The sequence below is a fragment of the Centrocercus urophasianus genome, unplaced genomic scaffold (assembly GCF_019232065.1).
Source record: "Centrocercus urophasianus isolate 14NV4802_14NV808 unplaced genomic scaffold, USGS_Curo_1.0 seq_10, whole genome shotgun sequence".
In the NCBI taxonomy this organism is placed as follows: domain Eukaryota; kingdom Metazoa; phylum Chordata; class Aves; order Galliformes; family Phasianidae; genus Centrocercus; species Centrocercus urophasianus.
Genome location: NW_024884142.1, coordinates 85,292,072 through 85,307,711, shown reverse-complemented (window position 1 = coordinate 85,307,711; position 15,640 = coordinate 85,292,072). Strand labels below are relative to the sequence as shown.

Here is a 15,640-nt window from a genome sequence, read left to right as displayed (position 1 = left end):
TTTTTTTTTTTGTATCTTTCCTCTTCTCCTCAGTTGTAACTTTCTCTATTTCAGAAACAGCTTCAAAGAAAAGAAACAAACTTACTTCTGCTGCAAGAGACAGTACAACCGAAAGAAAATAGAAAGATTCATTTCAGAATTTTCATATATACTGGTGACAGGTATGCCTACGCAGACCACAGAGTAAATCTTAAAACTGTGCTTATTACTATGGTTCCTAAGCCCTGTAAAAGCTTTTGTTTCACCTGAAGTGCTCAACACATTTTCACGAGACAGAAGTCAGTTTGCTAACTCCAAGACAGAATTGTTTCTCTAATCACAAAATACAGAAGCTGCAGTATTTACAGGGCTGCACTTCAAGCAATCTAGGACAGAAAACAGAGGGTGTGCCCTATTGCTGCACAGCAATCCAATGCATTTCCATAGTTCTCCAGAATACATGCAATTCCACATAGAATCATGGAATGGTTTGTGTTGGAAGGGACCTTTAAGACCATCTAGTTCCAGACCCCTGCTATAGGCAGGGACACCTCCCTCCAGACCAGGTCGCTCACAGCCCCATCCAGCTGGATCTTGAATGCCTCCAGGGAGGGGGCATCCACAGCCTTGCTGGGCAACCTTATTCAGTGTGTCCAATGTAACGACACTAACTCATCAAACCCTTCCCACAGCATATCAGGCATTTAAGTTATGTGGAAGAGCAAAGCTTATCATCAAATAGACTCACAGCTACTTCCTATACAAAAGTTACAACAAATGTACTAGTCAACCCCAGAGGAGAGTACTCCACAGAACCCACTACCTTCATAGCAGTGCAGCAGGCCTTGCAGCCCAACAACAGGCACTACGATGCCTCTGCTTCTCACCCTCCTTCAGGAAGCTTCCCCAGGCAGGCTGGCAGCAGGTGCAGAGAGCAGCACCTTCCTGTGCTTGTTTTATTGTGCTCAAAATTGGCATCATTATTGCAACGTGGCGCTTTCGCTCCTGACTCATCTCAAACACACAAACAATATTTTCCAGGGCTAATTCAAGACAGCAGCCCTTATATTCTCCATTAATTACTACTGTAAAACAACAGAGCCCACTGTCTCAAACCCAACAAAAGTTAAGGCAGGATTGCTAAAATCTGCTGCAGTAAGCCACAGGTGCAGCCAAGGAGAGGAAAAAGAATTCCTCCTAACATCTTGTTAGGTTTACTAATTTTAAATTATTTATCATTCACTGTACTCCTAGGAGTCAAACCGTATCAAGCAAACTGTACCAAGTCTCCTTTTTTTTTTTTCCCCCCCAAAATGAAATGGTTACCTCACAGGTGAAACCTAACATGAATCCTTTTAGCAGAGAAGAAGAAGGGGGAAGGAAGGAGACAAGTCATTCCTGCTACAGCCTCATAGGCACGTTTAAACCATCCAATGCTTCCTGCCAGCTGCTGCTCTTTTCTCAGGAGATCATCATTCACCTTTGCCAGTCTCTTCTGCCTTCTTCTGGGAGATCTTCTGCCAGCACAGAGCTGCAGACAGCATTCTCAGCTCCCCTGCCAGCATCCACAGGCACCAGGCACCCACAGTTAGCTCCAAAATATTCCACAGTACAAAATGAAATGAAAAACTAATGCTGATAGCTAATTGGAACCAACTAAACACGAACAGGAACACAACCAGAAAGTGAAACTTCTGGCACGGAAACTGGCAGGAGCTTTTATTGCACTTACAAACGACGCAGCCAGGCCATTTTTCAGCTGGCCTGATGAAAGGCAGGAGAAGAGAGACATGAAACAACCTAAGGCACAGGATCCTATCAGGCACATGGAGCTTCTCAAAGCAACTGCAGGAGTGCAAGAAATGGAAGATGCTTTAATACCCAACTTCAAAACAGAGGGGAAAGGGCTGTTTCTGCAAACTACAAACTGCAAGCCTGAGGCTTGCATCCAGATGATGAGAAGAGCAGCAACGAGTTAGCAACTAAGCCAAAGCAAAAAGTCAGAAGAACTGGAGGAAAAAACATGAACTAAAGCAGATTAAAAGCCCCACAAAGAAAGGAGACTTGCCGATTTGTTTTGTTTATGAACACAGGCTTGGTAAGATAGAAGAGCTTACAATGCCTGCTTAAGAAGCTATCTTTTAGGAAGGACATGCATGGGTAAATCACTTATCATTTCTATCACATGAAACAGAAAATGAAGTTATTTCTCGCAAGCTAGACAGTATGCCTGAATCTTCACATTCCCATGAGTGCATTAGTCAAATGATGAGTCCATCAAGACAGACTGCTGTCTCATTCTGATAAAAACATTTCACCTCAAGGTTTTATTAACTTTCTGAAGTACAGACTCCTGCTGAAAAGTGATGAGATGGCCAATTACAATATCTGACCTGATAGCTACACAACGTCCTACAAAAGAAATCATAGGGCAGCACAGGGCTCTGTGATTTCCATTAAATCGTGTTTCAATGGAGGATCTCCAATACTGAGAAGGATTTTGCAATATTCCTTTCCAAATTCTTGAAATTCTAATTTAAAGGACATGGAGACTCACCTAATTCCCTTTCATATAACACAGACATATCTAAAAGTAGTTGGGCAACCTGCTAATTTTGAGAGTTAAAAAAATTGCATGGACATACAGTAGATGAATAGGGCCTATTTTCTGCCTGTTCTCGGGAGCTGCAGCCTTCAGGGCAGAGGCAATGAATCCCTCCAGGTCAGGTGGGCACGTTCACAAACCCTTGTGCTAGAGGACACCAGCTCAGCTTCTTCATGTCAGGCCTATTAGTATCTCCTGGCCCTCCTTCCTCGTTCCTGATGTCGAGAACTCTGGAAGCCTACAGCCAAGGAGATGCAGCTCTAACAGTTAAGCCAGGACTCAATCAGGCTCTGCATACTGCAGACAGTTTTCACAATTGATACAAAGTTTGAATTTGTAAGAAGAGCTAAGAATATGCAACCCAGCATAGAAAAACCAACCTAAAAGGAGGAAGCACTCCAGATGGTGTGGGACACTCCTACCAATGAGTTTGCACCTCCAGAGCATTCCATTATCAGAGAATAAAAGAATGGTTTGGGCAGGAAGGGACCTTAAAGATCCTCTAGTTTCAACCCTCTGCCATGGACAAAGACCCCTTCTTCTAGAAAATTACAACAGTTTTGACCCAGTTGCAGTCTAGATGAGCCTGATCTGATGGCTGGAGATGGAGTTATTGCCTGTTAGAGTAAGGAGTGCTGTAAGAGCATTGCTAAAAATCACTGGTCTTCTCAAAGGATAAACTATGTTCTTTATAGCAAGATTATCATGATGCAATTGAAGTAGCAGGTGTAGTGGGACACTGAGAACTGAAAGAAAAGCCAAAGCAAAATGAAGGCAATCTGCTGCTGAGTATACTCTGCCTTGTTTCTAATAGAAGTGTTAACTATCAGATCAAAAAACACATAACCTGTTGGACTGCAGTAACTATTTACCCCTATGTGGGTAATGCTTCAACACACTTCAGCTTGGCAAACATATTCCCAAACTTGCACACATTTATGCTTAACTTGAGGCAGTCCAAACACCGTTCCTTTGATCAGCTTCCATCTCACAATTGGTGCATGAGCTGAGCTGTACTGAGACAACCTCCTCCTTGGAGCCCCCTTCTTCTACATTCAGGCAATCACTTGTTATGAACTTCGGCCTTCGGTTATTTAGCATCACAAACTACCAAAATCCGGGGTGGGGGGGAGGGGATGAAGAAAGAAAAGCAACCAACAGCAACGTTCCTCAAAGATTCTGCAAAGGATGTAACACGGCTAAAAATATTTCCTTACAGTTTTAAAGAGGCTAATACAGTTGATTATGAATATTAACAGGCTGACACATACTGCAGACACTGCAGACATCTGTCAAGGTACTGAATTCAAGCCACAAACAGAAGTCATATGCAAGCATAGAAGAGAAATGCAAAAGCCAAACTCAAGAGAAAGAAGTAAAATAACTAATGAAAGTCTGTGCTGTGCATGTCAGCAAAAGAAGTGAAGGGAAAAATATTGCAGAAACAGCAGACGCTGAATTTACTGTCCATTGAAATAAAGAGATATGAAAAACTGGAAGAAATAATGTTATTTGTGTATGCATACATGCACAGATGAAGCTTAAGAATACAAGGAATTGAACAAGGGTTCAAAAAGGGTTGAACAAAAGCTAATAGGCATTCAAAATAAATACAGACATTGAAACAAACAGCCAATCCAACAATAAGAAACACAAAAAATAACCAGGGCTTTCTCTCTCCAGACTTTGACAGTCAGCGGGTGAGGAATCACAGATCCCTAGCTATGGTCTTCCAACCTCCTCCCCTCCTGCAAGCTGTCAAAGTCAGGCCCTTCCACACTTCTCTATCTAGATGGTGAGGGACAGCAAGTAACCACTGGCAGCAGTGGTGACCTCTAGCTCACCATTAGCAGCAACTGTTCACTCTCTCCTGCGCTGGTCATACTTCAAATCAAACTGGCCAGCAGTAAAGTAAGGCTAAAGTAAGTAGTCTGCAACTGTCCAGTTCAAGTGGCTTACCCAATAAGATGCTCACATTAAAACAGGAATTAATTTTAAATCACTCATTTCCTACCATCTTTCTACCACCCAACAACCGACATGAATTTGGAAAGCCTTCTACCCTTTCCCCAAAATTATCTCAGGGTAAAACCTTAACTCCACAGTTAAGTTACTCATATGGTGACTGTCAACATATTCTTCTGTCTCCCAGTTCACCTGCTGCTTTCTTCTGTTGATGTCCCACTGAGCCAGTCTTGCAAATATCTTCAATTAAATCAAGATAATACCAGGGAAAACAGATGATATACTACTGATACATTTTTTTTTTTTATCATGACTAGTTTTAGTCCAATAGTCAATTACTGTATTTAGTTTAGCTTCTTTGGGTTAATAACTATTATATGAAGGGAAATAGAACAAAAAGATGGATACTAGCCTAGTTTGCATCTTCTTTGCTACTGCAGAAGTCCTGACACCATCCAGTTTGAAAATAATTCCACTTAAGTAAAATATTATACACTACCGGAAATGTATTTAATGAGCAATAGTGAAAAAGCTGACAGCAACACCAAAGCATGATGTTCCCCAGAAGGTCACACAATCAACCAACAAAACACAAACAACAACAGAACATGTAATACTTCAAAAATATTTTGATTTTCATATGAAAATCACCACGTTTCTCATCAGAGAAGCAAGAACAGCTTTGCTAGAAAGGACCTTTAAATGCAGTTTATTTCATCAGTTTATTTTTCTTCACATGGGTTGAGTTATCACACTTCTGTCAGCCTGCTCACAAACACCACAATAAGCCATACATTCTCCAGTAACAATGCCCTGCATCAACTAATTCCAGTGCCTTTATTAGATCAACTCAAATTGCTCACACTGACTTTCTGCAGATAAGATTTCTCTGCGCTATGCAGTAGATGGAGCAAGAGTTGCATTGTGAAGCGCTCTCATACATTTTCTTTGTTCGTGTGCATCATCTGTCCATCGCTGGAAGAAAGGTCTCTAAAAAGCAGCCAGCCTTGTTTGTTTCACATCAGATTCAGAGATGAAGATTTGAAAAGCTGTTACGCACACGCATGCGTGGCACAGACTGCTCAGAGACAGTATTATTAATATTTTCTGTACACACCTCGTTGTGTGAAATGACTGCAATTGTTGCTCCTTCTGAGTTTAACCTTAAGGAGAAAATGCTATTGTAACTCTTCACTAAACAACATTGTTCTCCTGATTCTGTTTTTTGCAGCTGCCAGTACACAGTCCCTGCTATGATAACTGCAAAGGCAAGAAAATCTGACTCTTGTTGGAAGAAATTTACTAAATAAAAGCCAGAATGCTTTAAGGAATTCTATTACCTTCAATCGATCATACTATCTGGAATAGAGATGAATAAATACATTACATATGCAGTCGATTTGTGGGAAACTACCATATCCTTTGTAAAAGCTCAATGTAGCATTTAACAGAGTAAGGTAATTTCCATGGCAAAACTCAGACTCATCTTAATTGTGCAAGATTCTCCGAATTTCTGAGTTATGCTTGTGTTTATTTTAAGTAATGACAGCAACATCTAAGAATTAGATACTTATATACAACTGCAGCCAAGCAGGCACTCTCAGAAGGAATTTCAGATATTTACTGTTTAAGCACAAGTAATTTACACTGCTGCTATGCATACAGTGCTATTTCCTACACTCAGTTCCCCCAGCTCTGCAGTTCTATCAAAATAAATTCCTCATGTATTACTGGAGATCACGAAATAACCCTCTACAGAGAGTATTATAAAATCGTGCATCCCTTCTGACTAATCATAACACAATTTTAGTTACTTTCAGATGACATCTGAGAGAAGAAAGCGCAGTAATGTTACTGGGGGGGGGAAGGAAATGCAGAGTCAGGTCTGCAAATGGCAAATATTTCAAGTGGTAACAATCCTCTCTGCTTGTAACTCCAAAAAGAATCCCCAGAAAAAACCAACTCCCCTCAGCCCACCCAGAGCAAAGCATTCCTTCACTCCCTTTATCTGGGCAATTCAGACCATTCCTATACTAACATGCACCCTGGGATCCAAACAAAAGGATATTACTTGAAGGATAAACAGGAGATAGAACTACGTAGCTTTAGTAAAGCTTTGTATTGATTTGGGTTATGTCATGAGCAAAGCTGGAAGCGGTCCCAGAAAGGGTGAGAAGCATAAGGAAGTTGGCAGTGGCTACGCAAACCCAAGTACAAAAGCACTTCAGTAAGCAAAATATGGGAAAAACAAAGGGGGAGGGGAGGAAGGTGGTAAAATAGGAAATTACAGGTAGTAAGTGTCCAGCAACTTAACGAATGTGGGTTAACGGAATCTCAGACAGACGGACATCGGGATGTGTGTAAGAAAGCTGTTGTGGAAGCAGGTTTGAGATTATCACTAGGTTTAAAAAGAATCTGACCAAGTAGACAGGTAATAACCATTAAGATTAAGGTTGCAGTCAAGAGGTCTTTTCCACACAGACAAAGGTGGCTGCTCGAAGATGAGCAAAACATCATTCTCCTTACTTTTATTTCTGTTTTTTTCTCAAGTATTTGCATAAGATGGAAAAGACAAGATCCACCAGCAGTGCAGGAAGGCGGGCAGCAGGCAAGCCTCCGCCGGGCTGAAAATAGCAGCGGCTCGGGGTGACTCAGGCTGGCTCACCTCGAGGTGTGTGCCGTGCTGCACCAGCAGCCAGACTGGGCCCTCCCTTGGTAGCCGAGCAGAGGCACTGCAGGTTTTACCACAAGGTGAGCCTGGGGCACAGCCCAGCCAGTCAGCTCTGCTGGAGCCTGCTCCATCCAGAAGCTTGGCTATTTTTTCCAACCACATCCATCTAATAGAAGATAGCACATAACAACTTTGTCTAATTTTGTCTCCGCTTGAGATTTTAAAGTTATCATGCACCGCTATTGCTTTATAGTATAAAAACAACTAGACTTTGTCACTGGTATTATTTCCATTACTTGCTTTTGCCAAAGAGTGCCATGGGCTACACAGCAGCTCTGTGCATCCGTTGGGCTGTGCCATCATGGATGCACTACAGCAGCGCTTTCCATCAGGGATGAAAAGTGCAGTTGCTCTGTGCAATCCAAGCTATCCACGTCACATCTGCATTTGCTTAAAATACAGTGTTGTTGAATCTATTAACATTTATCATATTCTGGATATCATCTTCTGCTCTGATTAGCTTGTCTTATTTGCTACTTTCGTGAACTCCACGGGCTCCATGTTTAAACATAAAACAGGATTGTTGTTCTACTGACTGCTGACCCACCTTAGAGTCATATCAAACAAGCCAGACACTGCTCTGCAGTTAAGAAGATGTTTCAGTATAAATAGCCACGCCTATTCCTCTTCCCTAAGATTGACCACACGTAGCCAGCCTTTAGCTGGACACTATAAAAGACAGAACAATTTAAAGAAATTTTTACTGCTCATTTTTTGAAAGTGCTTTTTGATTAGGTGTACATTTTGGAAACGAAAACAAAGAAAGTGGCTAAGGCTCACTGTAATCAGAAGTCCTCTTTCCGAGCACTGGAGAAGGCTCCAAGAAGACCTGGTAGCAGTCTTCCAGTACTGTTCCAGTTCCAGTACCTGAAAGGGCCCAAAGGAAAGCTGGGGAGGGAATTTTAGAAGGGCAAATAGAAACAGGATGAGGGGAAACGGCTTTAAACTGGAAGAGGGTAGATTTAGACTAGATGTTAGAAAGACATTCTTTACTGTGAAGGTGGTGAGATACAGGTACAGGTTGCCCAGAGGCTGCGGATTCCTCCCTGGAGGAATTCAAGGCCAGGCTGGATGGGGCTGTGAGCAACCTGGTCTAGAGGGAGGTGTCTCTGCCTACAGCAGGGGGTTGGAACTACATGGTCTTAAAGGTCCCTTCCAACACAAACCATTCTGTGATTCTACAATTCCATATTCTTCCAGGCAGTCCTAAGAAACATGCAGACATGAAAAAATAGCCTTTTTTTTTTTTTCCCCCCACAACACATTGTATTATTCTATTACGAACATAGGTTTCTATAACAATTTACACTACTATAAGATGTCCCAAACTTGAAACCGTTTATACACAAAGAACCAGGAGCCATAGGTATTAAGCACTTAAATGTCTAGCAGCTCAACAGGAGCCTCTACAGAGTCATTTTCATCGTAGCAGCACTGATGTTAAAAAGGCAGCGAAGTGCAGACACTTCTCACTGCTTCACCCAGTCTGCACCCAACATGACCCACAAGTATAGGAATGGCAGGAGAACAGAAGCAAATAACTCTTGCTGGATCCATATTAAAAAAAAAAAAAAAACAGAATTAGGAAAATTTGAAGGCACACATACAATACATTAATTCTAGCAGAACAGAAAGCCTGCTTTCTATAATGATTTACAAGAACCTAAAAGTGGCAGTCCTGATAAAAAGGAGAACTTTAGAATAGCATAGCAATCTTACTTTCTACACAGACACGCCAAAAGCCTATGCTTTCAGATTTTACATCAGGACATTCTATTGATTGAGCATTACAGTCTAAGCCATGGCACTGCTTCATGGGCTCATCCACTTCATTGCCTGAAAGGTTAATTGCAGCCCAGCTGAAAGCAACTGTGCAGATGCCTTACTACAAACAGGAACATATGGCTTTCAGGATAAGTTGGTGTTTTTAGTTAAAGCATGCTCAGTTACTACTTGGGTAAAGTAAGATCAAACTAGATCATCTGAGCCACTTGGAATTTTTAACCTCAGCTTTGCTAGGACGCCCATCAAAAGTCCACCGAGCTGCATCATTATTACTGCATGTTAAACTGCCTCAGATTTCAGTTGTGCTATATTCATTACACTGAAGGATATAAACGTTTCAATGGAACTCTCCTGTTTGCTTAGTTGTTTTCAAGAAATATTCAACTGCAGATCATTCGTTCTTAGCATATCGCTACCTAGAGGGGAGCGGATGTTCAAGAACGAAGACCCAGAAGAATTACAAAGTCATAAAAAGAAAAAAGAAAAAAAATGGTTGATTCTGAAATTCCAGAAAAATAAAAAACAAACAAAACACAGAAAGCAAGCATTGTGCTTCCAACAACAACAAAATAATAGATCGTGTCACGGCCACAACACAAATAAGCGGAGTTTGAAACACGCCATTGTCTGCAGCAAATTAGATGTAATATACTTAATCCAGAGGGCAGCACGGGGCATAAACATACATGTATATCAACAACCACCAAAAAAAAAAGGGAAAAAGAAGAAAAGGGAAACAAAAGTTGAAGCTAAAAAAAGATAATATCTAACACCATGGATAAAATGCTAGCTCTGCTTGAAGTGAACTTGAAGAGTTCACTCCAGCTGTTAGCAGGGCAGCTTCTAACAACTCTGTTTCAGGGCTTCATTTGCACCACAGATTTTGAGCTCCATATTAACAGTAAGACCATCTCTGTCCTAATTATACACCAGTTCCTCAATGAATCTGCACAGAACTTTGAAGCTCTCTTAAAAGCAGTAAGAGCTCAAGGAGAGGTCTCCGCTAAATTTTGAGAACAACAAAATAAACCTGCATGTGAAAATACAAATTGCTGACCAAAAACAGAATTTTAGAGAAATCCCACTATTTGCACTAGAAATAAAAATGAAATATTACTTTGCTTAGTGTTGAAGCTGTCAGTAGCAGAAATCAGGAACAGGAGTTCCCTCTGCTCAAGAGCAGCAATTGTCACAGCAGCAGCTTACCACAGTTACGGTGCAAACATTAATTTCCAATTATAATCAGGTACCATGGAAAAAAACAAACCCTCCCTTTACAGAAGATCGAGACATTCTAAGTGCAGAGTTAGAAAACAAAAAGGCATATTAACAAAATAGCAACTCTGCAGGCTGATGAACAGGATGATGTAGAGATCCCCCACCCAACGCTGGCTGCAACTTAATCTCATTGTTCTCATCATGCATTTAAATCCACTGACCAAATACAGTTTTCAGAACAGCAGCCACAAACAATCTAATGCTACGTGTACCTGTGAACCTTCAAAAACCCACAAAGTGTGCAATGACACAAGCAGTACAACCAAACCACATTAACTCTTTCCAAACTCCGGCAACTTGGGTTGCTTTACGACACCTAGAAAAAACAGTGAAGCATGAAGCTAGATAGTACAATCATTTGCCCTAGAATATTTCTCTTTACAGAAAGGGGAAAGAAAAAGAAAGAAGATGTGCATCGCCCGTCCCACCTCTGATTCACCCAGAAGAGTAAATCCAAACTGTTAATAAAATGGACCTTGCTCCCTCCTTTGTGCTTTATGCTGTAGTTAAACATGTGCTTTCCCCACAACTTAGGAGCTTGCTCAAGACTTGAGCCAAAACCTAAAAAGATAAAAAATTTTTAAAAATCTGCACAAAGGAAACAGAAACATTCAGACTGGGGGAACATGCCCTGTTTTTGCCATTTGAACAAACATACAGCCTAATGGAGTTCTTATGATCAAGGAAACTCATCATACACAGAAAAAAAATACAGGCATTCTCCAGTTTGCGAAAGCCCTTCTCTTGTGGATAAGAAAGATACAGCTGTACTCTTGAACCCACAAGGCCTGGAAAGTAGGCCATCCTTCTGCTTAAGGCAGTGAAAGAAAGAATTCTTGTCAGATACTTTCTCCCACGCCCCCTCTGTCCAAATCAAAGCCATGTGTTCTTATTGTGCAAAAGCAAATCCAGGCAAAGAAAAAAAAAAAAGGAAATAAATTAAACATGGTATAATTATTATTATCCGGACCTTATCACTCCATCCCATCCTCTCCTCTCTTGCCCTACTCAATTAGCTTCCCTCAGAAATGCAGCTGCCCTCTAGGCTTCACTATCAGACAGCTCCCTTTGCCACATCTGCTTTTCTTGCCACCTGACACATCCTCTTTCCTGTCAAGCCTCAGCTGGGGTGTGCAGGTTGCTGCAACTACCTACATGACAATGCAGATCTCATCACCTCATCTCACCGTACTATCCTGCTCCAAGACTCCCCTCTGTCATGACATTGAATAACACTCACAAGGCAGTGGCTAGGTAAGCCAAAAGGCAGTTCCTACATTCGTCCTCGGCCAGCATCACCATCCAGCACTCCTGCCTTGGTTGTTGCTTCTTCTGCAGCCAACACGCAACCATGGCACAGAACAGTGCCTTAAACTTTCTCAGAGGATGCCACAGCAGAGTCACAGCACTATCTTCAAAAGATCGAATGACTTTCACTATCAAATTCAGCAAAACTCTTATGCCAAACCAAGAGACATTTATGCCAGAAGCAGCAAGCTATAGCATTCCCTGTACCACCCGTACCACTGGAACAAGTGGCATACAGCTCACTGCCACATCTCCATGCGTCTTTTCTTATACAGAACTCTCAAAACACACTGAACAGAATACATTACCAACACATTTCTTTTCTTTTGCTTTAATTCAAGACCATTCCCAAATTTAATCACTGTACAGTACAATAGAAAGGGGAAAACACAAAAGCCCCTCTTTCCTCAATTAATCCCAACTCAGTGAAAACAAAAGAGCTGCAAGCTCACAGACTCGGATTCCCATCCCTCTCCTCCTGCAGCCTCAGCAGAGATGGGAAGCTCTGTTCACCCAAACTAACCCCAACTGCAACTGTCTGAATGCAGACACACTACCTACAGCAGCCTACACAGCACTACCAAGAGCAAGCTGCAAATAGCTACATATACAAAATCAAAACATAGAAGAACATTTATTTTCAATGTTACTATTACCCCTCACTTTAAACAAAACAAAAAGCTGATAATAGGCATAAAAATAATCTTTACTGCGCTGCCTCCACCCATCAACTTCCCTCAACTTTCCCAACTGACCATTCAATAAGAAAAATGTTTGACAACTATATTTTGTTTCTTTAAACATAATTTTGGTGAAAGAGAAATAGAATTTCCAGTGAAAAACACTTAGAGACATCTGCATTAGAAAAATTAAAATACTGCACTGGGAGATAAAAGGGAGAACAGGAAGAGGAAAAAATGGGTGTGACTTTATACAGCACAGCCCTATCAGTTACACACATACTGACTGTTCCACAACGACCGTTCCCCTCCACCTGTTGTTTGCCCACTGTCATCAGCCCTCTTACCTTTCACTCCATCTTGCTGATAAGAGCTTATCAGCTAATCTGCTGCACGACCCGATTCCGTCTGGACTGCCTTCTGAGGGCACTGTGGCATACAAGGCACAAACAATTGTGGAAACCTGCACAGTTTTCACACATCCAGCCAGCAGCTCCCATGAATCTTCAAGGCACGTATATTCTTACGACAAGTGCTATATCTGATTTCGTTTTTCTAATGTCAGAACTCATGCTTGCATACTCGCTGAGAAAAGGGTACACTGGAAATATATACACAAATGCATGTATTTTTTTCTCTAAAAGGACATTGCTGGCAGCTGCCAAGGGAGCAGGGGTGGCAGTGGTCGGGTAGGTCCCGATGACTTCATGCAACGAACTCACGCCATGTGCAGAGCACAGCTGGACGCATCCGTAGGTTTGTACTCAGAGCCATCAATCAGCTCTCTCCGGGATCCAGAGCTACAATCTGTCCCTTGAGAGCCACACAATGGAGCAACACTTCTGAGAGGCAGCCGTGGCGGAGGGAAAGGAAGATCACTGTTAACTGCATGTCTTCTGAGAGCTTCAGTAATAGAAGTGCTTGGGAATTGAAAATATGCACTACAAAGAGGGAGTTAGTTCACTGGGCCAAAAACACTCACGCTGCTCTTTAGCTCTTGCTTTCTCAGCCTTCCCATTAGTTGCAAGGTCTCACTACCCAGTTACTACTACTTACTAGCTAACCTTCATGCATCCAGACGGCACAAATGCTTTGCCAGTCCATTAGTGCTTATTAGCAGGAGGAAGCACATTAAGAGTAAATTAAGCGTCTCACCTCACTCTGACAGAGCCCATTTTAAACCAAGGGATTTTGCTGCTCTAAAGTCACCAGCAGGCCACCTTCTTCACCCCACATTCCTCACTTTAGCTCTGAGGCTGGGGAGCCCAGCAACACCCAAAGGGCTTCCCTGGATCCCTGCGCCAGAACCCCACTCACAACAGCACCAGAACAAAACTACTTGGGGCAGATTTGGGAACTCACTGCTGAACAGCTCTTTACTGTTCATCTCACTAGAGGATTATATTCATTAGTATTACGTTACAGACTTATACCAAGATTTGCAGTAGCAAATGCGCAATTCTGAAGACTTCGATATTCTAACCCAATTTTAGAAGCCCAATGCCCTCTCTGAAAGAAGAGAATATATCCTTACCTATATCTAGCTGTCAAAGCAGACCATTCAAAATTAGCATGTTTTCTAAGTGAACTACTAACACTTGTAGTTCTCATTTCACAGAAGTTGATGATGTTTGAAAATATTTCCATTTGCCTTGTGTAAGACACTTTGCAAGTCTTACGTACTGTACTCCTGGTTTATGCATAAATATTTCTTATCTCCTTCTGCCATCTACCCCTCCTCTACATTCCTATATACATTTGAAATAGAAACTCATAAGTAACACATATCACTCAAATTGGGATCTTGTCATTTAATGAAATCTAAACACTCATTTCATCTCAAGGACTTGCGTGCTTCCATTCTGACACCAACAGAGGAGAGGCAGCCCATGAACAAATAATGAGGACAGGCCAAGTACATCTACTTGCTTTAAGTTTCAACTATGCTGATGTTGCCTTGTCAATTAAATTTTCACTTAGCGACTGAGATTAAAGCCTTCAGTTCTTTAGCTACATTATCATATTTCTGCTACCTTCACCTACTAAAGCCTCTTCATATAATTCAATAACCCAATCAAGCAGACACGGCTTCTTCAGCTCGTACAGGCAAGGCCTAATGCTGGCCATAACCCCCAAACACCTCCTCCTGTTCTAACCTACCTCACCAACTCCCTTCGTTTCCTAACGATTACCTTCTACCCAACTAGAAAATGGGAAGAACCACACGTGAGACATTTCATAGGAGCGCTCCTGCACCTTCGCCTTCCCAAAGGCAACCAATGATATCGAGCGCACATTCCAAACATAACTCTTCTAATCTTGGTTCTCTCACCTTCACACCTCCCATGCTGCGCCCACTTAAGTAATTCCCACCAGCGGAAAGGACTAGACAAAGTCCAGGCCTTTAGAATTGGTTGGGTACTCTGCCTACCATGACAAGAGACGGGTTATTTTCCACGGGAAGGTCACGACAATGGAGAACAACACGACGCTTCAACTGCACCAAGCCCGGGCGGAGCAGAGGAAGAGCGCAAAGATGTTTGAGCGGAACACAAAGGAAGATCCAAACAATCAACTCGGGACATACCGAGGCCGAGAACACAAAGCAAACCAGAGGAAGGAATACAGCAACAGGAAAGCAGGAGCCCATCTCCAAGGTGCAGACCAGACAAAGAGCAGTACGGCCGGCCGGCAGCCTAACAAGCACGCAGCGCCGGAGGAGCCCGCAAGGCGTGGGCAGGCCGGGCTGGAGGCAGGCCGGGCAGAAGGCCGCTCCCGGCGGAGCACCGAGGCCGACCGCCCGTGTGTGCGCGGGGCGCCGGGCTGCGCTCAGTACATATAAGGGCAGGGCGGCCCGGCCCGGCCGAACAATGCGTGCCAGCAGCCCCGCGCGGAGCGACCCGAGGCGGGGGCAGGCGGCGGCGCCGCGAAGGCGAAGGCAGGGGGGACGCCCGGCGCGGCACTCACGTTCTCCGTGTCCCGCTCGTTGACGGTGGGCAGCGGGGTGCGAGTGGACATCTTGTGGGCCGCGGCGCCGCGCCCGGCGCGCTCGGGAAGGCCGCCCGCTGTCGTAGGCCGCGGCCGGGCGGTGGAGGCCGCCCGCTGTCCCCGCCGGCAGCGGGGCGCTCAGGGCGGGCTGCGGGCCTGCTGCCGGCCCCGCTAGGCGCCCGCCGCCATGGCCTCGCCCGCCGCGCTGCCGCCCGCCTCGCCGCCGCCGGGCTCCGCGTAGCTCGGCCGCCGGCTCCTCCTCCTCCGCCCTCCTGCCCGCTCAGGTGAGCGGCCGGCGGCGCAGGGGGGCCGCGACGCCTC

At 43.5% G+C, this 15,640-nt stretch overlaps 1 protein-coding gene across 6 annotated transcripts in view; it reads right to left on the bottom strand.

The window, feature by feature from the left end:
• Nucleotides 1–15,384, bottom strand: part of MARK1 (microtubule affinity regulating kinase 1) — a 53,750-nt gene extending 38,366 nt beyond the window's left edge. For all 6 annotated transcript variants that reach the window (XM_042808770.1, XM_042808783.1, XM_042808779.1 and 3 more), the window contains exon 1: nt 15,299–15,384. In XM_042808770.1, coding sequence (XP_042664704.1) covers nt 15,299–15,349 — 51 coding nt within the window. In that variant the 5' untranslated portion in view covers nt 15,350–15,384. The remainder of the gene's footprint in view (nt 1–15,298) is intronic.
• Between the last annotated feature and the right edge of the window lie 256 nt (nt 15,385–15,640).